This window comes from Haliaeetus leucocephalus, unplaced genomic scaffold, assembly GCF_000737465.1.
Source record: "Haliaeetus leucocephalus isolate CR32 unplaced genomic scaffold, Haliaeetus_leucocephalus-4.0 Scaffold261, whole genome shotgun sequence".
Classification (NCBI taxonomy): Eukaryota; Metazoa; Chordata; class Aves; order Accipitriformes; family Accipitridae; genus Haliaeetus; species Haliaeetus leucocephalus.
The window spans coordinates 227,066-232,004 of NW_010972697.1; the positions used below are offsets into that span (position 1 = coordinate 227,066).

At 58.9% G+C, this 4,939-nt stretch overlaps 1 protein-coding gene across 3 annotated transcripts; it reads left to right on the top strand.

Moving 5' to 3' along the window:
- Positions 1-221: 221 nt before the first annotated feature.
- On the top strand, positions 222-4,548 carry LOC104832613 (macrophage mannose receptor 1-like). 3 transcript variants are annotated; one of them, XM_010568876.1, is made up of 8 exons: positions 222-311; positions 989-1,084; positions 1,205-1,309; positions 1,561-1,617; positions 1,735-2,127; positions 2,900-3,045; positions 4,023-4,132; positions 4,234-4,548. In XM_010568876.1, the coding sequence occupies exons 1-8, from the start codon at positions 239-241 to the stop codon at positions 4,358-4,360; spliced, it is 1,107 nt and encodes a 368-aa protein (XP_010567178.1). In that variant the 5' UTR covers positions 222-238; the 3' UTR covers positions 4,361-4,548. The 3 variants fall into 3 exon arrangements, with proteins under 3 accessions (XP_010567178.1, XP_010567177.1, XP_010567176.1); XM_010568875.1 differs by having other exon boundaries at positions 1,013-1,309; positions 4,234-4,547; XM_010568874.1 differs by having other exon boundaries at positions 989-1,309; positions 4,234-4,546.
- The last annotated feature ends 391 nt before the right edge of the window (positions 4,549-4,939 follow it).

Consider the following 4,939-nt stretch of genomic DNA (forward strand, 5'->3'; position numbering starts at 1 on the left):
CCCCAACAGGGCCTTCCTGCGCCGAGACCCTAGGGACACCGGGGTCTTTGCCAGCACCCACTGGGGACTGTCACTGGTGGTGCCACCTCCAGCCAAGCTTTGGGGTGCAGGGAGGGAGCTGCCCTTCGAGGCCCATCCCTGGGGTGAGGGTGCATCCGGCACCCCCCCCCACCCGCTTCCCGGAGGATTTATCAGCGGGGACACCCACTGGGGACAGCTCTTCGGCACCGCAGGGACAATGTACGGCAACATTGAGTCCAGCCAAGCCGGGCAGGGGCAAATGTGGGAGCTGGAGCTCAGCGGCAGGGAAGGTAGGGAGCACCCCAGGGTGCTGGATGGGGTGAGGGCGAGCCCAGCAGTCCCTAATGCACACCCCATGTCACTTTTGGGGTCTCACAGTGTTGGGGGGTATCCCCTGTCTCTGTCCCCAGTACCCAAGGGAGGATCCTAGGGTGGGTGGTGGCACCCGGGGGGGGTTCCCCCATCCCTGGTGACTGAGGGGGCGTCCCCAGGATGGACTGTGGTACCAGGGAGGGATCCCCATCTCCATCCCTGGTGCCCAATTGGGGTCCCAGGGAAAGTGGTGGCACCTAGAAGGCACCCAAGGGGGCACTGAAGGGGACCCCCCATCTCCACCCCTGGTCCCTGAAGGGTGCCCCCAGGGTGGGCAGTGGCACTGAGGGGGATCCCCGTCCCTGTGCCTGGTGTCCAAGGGGGCATCCCTGGGATGGTTGGTGACCCCTGGGGAGACTCTCCCACCCCCAATGTCCAAGAAGGGGGTCCCCAAGGCAGACAGTGGCACTGGAGGGGACCCCCATTTCCATCCTTGGTGCCCAAGGGTGATCCCTGGGGAGGTCGGAGACACCTGGGGGGGTCCTCAGGGAAGTGGCACCAGGGCAAATCCCCCACCCTCATGCTCGAGGGGAGTCCCCAGGGATCATGGTGGCACTGGGAGGGGGAGATCCCCTCACCGCTATCCCCTCCCCAGCCTGCAGCGACCTGTGCTCCACAGAGGAGAACCCATATGAGCCCTTGGACTCTGCCATCACCGTGCCAAGCCAGAAGCACGTGCCTGACCCCCCAGGTACGGCATGGGCAAGGGCAAGAGCATCGTCAAAAGGACAAAACCACGCTGCGGTTAAAGCCGGTGCCACCCGGCTCTGCCCAAACCAGGGGCTGGCTGTCACTCACCCACCCTCCTCAGCGTCAGGGTGCTGCTCCAGGGAGAAGCTGGTGCTGGTGGGCACCGTGGCACTGGGTGTCTCGGTGCTGATGAACGTGATCTTTCTCGCTGTCGGCTCACAGCACAGTGAGTAGCGGGGCTCTGCGGGGCTCGGGGGAGCCCCCTTCCACCTGGGGAGACGATGCCGGGGCTGCTGGGTGGCAGAGTTAAGGTTATTGGGGTGTTGGGGGTCTCCAGGGGGGGTGCAAGTCCTCAGCACCCCTCAACACCAGCCCCTCTCCCACCCCTGCCACAGCAACGGCTCTGGGACACCCTGTGCCTTGCGGTGACAGGGTGACCTGTGTGTGTGTGTGTCCCCCTGTCCCCCCCCCCCCCAGTTGCAGCCCTGACGGAAGCACTGGAGGCAGAGAAGGTGAAGAAGGTGCCGAATATGGGTGCGTGTCCATGCCGTGTGTACCCCCAACCTCCCCTTCCTTTCCGCGGTGACACCCACAGACGTGTCCTCAATCTCCATGTGTGTCCCCCCCGGTTCACCGGGAACCTCTCCGCAGCCTCCTGCTCCTTCCTGCTGTACAACGAAGACCACCGCAAGTGCGTGGAGGCCAGGGGGCAACAACTGATGGTGACGACGTGCCGGCCCGATGCCACGGCACAACGGTTCCAGTGGTTACAAGGGGGCCGGCTACGGGGCTGGGGGAGCCAGCACTGCATTACGGCAACCCGCGGGCAAAGCTGGGCAGTCGTGGGGCTGGAGCCGTGCCGGGACGACGGCGAGCTGCAGCGGTGGGAGTGCCGTGATGGCGGGCTGTTGGCACTCGTCGGCTACGATCTCTACTTCAATTACGGCAACCACCCGCAGCACATGGTGATGCTTTACACTGGGAACCGCGAGTGGAGCCGCTGGGTCATCCACGGGAGCAAGGATGACGTCTGTTCCCGCTCCTGTCAGTCCTGGCACCTTTATCCCAAATACTTAGGGCTTCACCTAACCCTACACTGGACGAAGTTCAGCCCTAACCTGGCACAGATACAGCTTAAACTAAACTCAAACTGCAATAGGGCCCTAAACCTGACCTAACCCTACCTTTAGGGTGACTTAGGTGACTTTTAACCTAACCCTAACTGAGCCCAAACCCTAATGGGACCCTAACCTTGATGCAGACTTAACCCTAAATATATGCGACTTAACTTAAACCTAAGCTAGTCCAAACCCCAGCAGGGCCTTAAGCATAAACCATTCGTAACCCTAAATACGTAGGATTTAAACTAACCCTGATCTAGCCCAAACCTCAATAATCCGAACCCAGTCCTAACCCTAAATATATAGGATTTAAATTAACCCTAAAGAAGCCCTAATCCCAGTGGGGTCCTAACTCTAACTCAGCCATAGCCGTAAATATCTAGGATTTAAGAGAACCCTAATTTGGCCCAAAATTCAGCATGGTCCTAACCCCAACCCAGCTGTAACCCCAAACATATAGGACTAAAGCTAAACCCAAACCCCAATGGGACCCTAACCCAGTACTAACTCTCAATATATAGGATTTAACCCAAACTCCAGCAGGGTTCTAACCCTAACCCAGCTGTGACGCTAACCCAGTGGGGATGCTCAGCAGCTGGGGCCATGGCTCCAGCCAGGGCTGTCCCCAGTTTATGGGGTCTCGCAGCCCCAGCTGAGGGGTGACCCCCCCACTTTTCTGTGTCCCCCCTTCCCAGGCTGTCCCCCTTGCTCCAAAGGCTGGACCCATTTTGGGAAGTCCTGCTATTTCTACTCCAAGACGGTGAGTTCCTGGGAGAAGGCCCAGCACTTCTGCTCAGTCCTGGGCATGCAGCTCCTGGAGGTGGACAGCCCCGAGGAGAAGGTGAAGGGGGGACGGATCCAGGCATCCAGGAAAGGGGATGGGGAGGGGGGACACTGTGGTACCTGAGGTGGGCTTTGTGGGGAGGTTATGATCTTCTGTGGGATGGGCAGTGGCTGAAAGCCCTTAAACCCTGTCCTGAACCCTACGACAGGTTTGGGGTCACCCCACACCTCACTTTTCCCACAAGTGGGTGCTGGTGAGCCCTCACCCTAAGCTTTACCCAAATTTTGTCCTTTTAATCCAAAATTTACGCTCTAGGACCTAATATTTCTGCAATTAAGCCCAACCCCATTCCTAAGAGAGCCATAACCCTAATTTAACTGAACCAAATCCAGCTGAAACCTATCCCTAACTCTATCCCTAACCCTAAGCCTAATCCTAAACCTCACCATAACCCTGACCCTGACCCTAACCCTAACGGTAACCCTGACCTTAACCCTGTCCCTAACCACAACGCTAATCTGATTATCCATAACTGTAATCCTATCCCTATCCTAAACCTAACATGTATTTATAGGACTTGACTTAACCCTAAGCCAGCCCAAACCCCACCAGGGCCCTAGCCCAGCCCTAACCCTAAATATATAGGACTTAAACCAACCCTAAGATAGTCCAGACCCCAACGAGGCTCTAACTTAAACTCTAACCCTCATTTTTCATAACTGCGACCCCAAACCTGTGTATAACCCGAACTTAACCCCAGCCCTAGTCCCATGGACCCTCACCCTGCCATCCCCGACCCCAAATCTCCTCTGAACTGTCCCCCAATACCAAAAAAAACCCCCAAACTCCCCCCCACATCCCCCCACTCCAGGGCAGAAGTTGTGTCAGCATTGGGGAGATGTGGGGTATTAAGGTGGGGGATATGGCATCAGGTCCTACCTGCCACTGGAACCTGCTGTCCCCTGCTGTCCCCGAGGGTGGGCAGGGGGCCGTGGGGGGCTCTGCCATGGGGGTGACGCTGCCTTTGCCCCCAGGATCACATCCGGACCATACTGCAAACCTCCTCCTGGCTCAGCATCAGGGATGAAGAGGTCGAGGGTACCTGGAAGCGGGCGAACGGGACTATCCTACCCCGGGAAAGCAGGTACAGCCCAGCGGGCACTGGGGACAAGGGGATGGGGGCTTAGGAACGCAGGGGGACACCCCTAAGCCGTCCCGATCCCCCCCCCCCCAATCTCGCTGCAGCTTTTGGCACAGGAATGAGCCCAATGGCGGGCACCAGGAGAACTGCGCAGTGGTGAGGGAGGATGGCGAGTGGTACGACTACCCCTGCACAAGTCAACTCCCCTGGGTGTGCGAGGGACACCCCTGAGCATGCAAGGGACACCCCACGACCCCTGACCCCCCACCCAGCACCCACCACCCCCTCTGGGGGCTCCCCCTGACCCCTTTCCACTTGCCACATCTAACCTGCAGCACTCCAGGATGTAGCCCTGACCTTCAGCACATCTGTTTGGGGTCCATGGATGGATCTCTGGGGAAAATTTGGGGTACGGGGTGGAGTGGGGTTCCCTGCAGGGCAATAAACACGTATGCAGAGTGAGGCCTTGCTCTGGTGATGGGGTGGGGGGGGCTGCATGGGATGGGGGACCCCTGATGGTGTGGGGTGGATGGGTGCAGGGCAGCTCCTGGCTCTGGGTTTTGGGGTCACTCAGCAGAGCAGCGGTGGTTTCGGGGGTGATGCCACATGGAGGATTGGGGCGGGAGGGTCTTGGGCCTCCAGGCTCCCCACAATCCTCCATGATCCCTTCAATTACCTTCAGGCTCCCCAAAATATCCCCCAGATCCCCTAAATCCCCCTCTAGACCCCCAAACACTCCTCAGGGCTCCCCCAAATGCCCCCCTAGACTTTCTTTAATACCTCCCAGACCCCCAAATACCACCCAGGTCT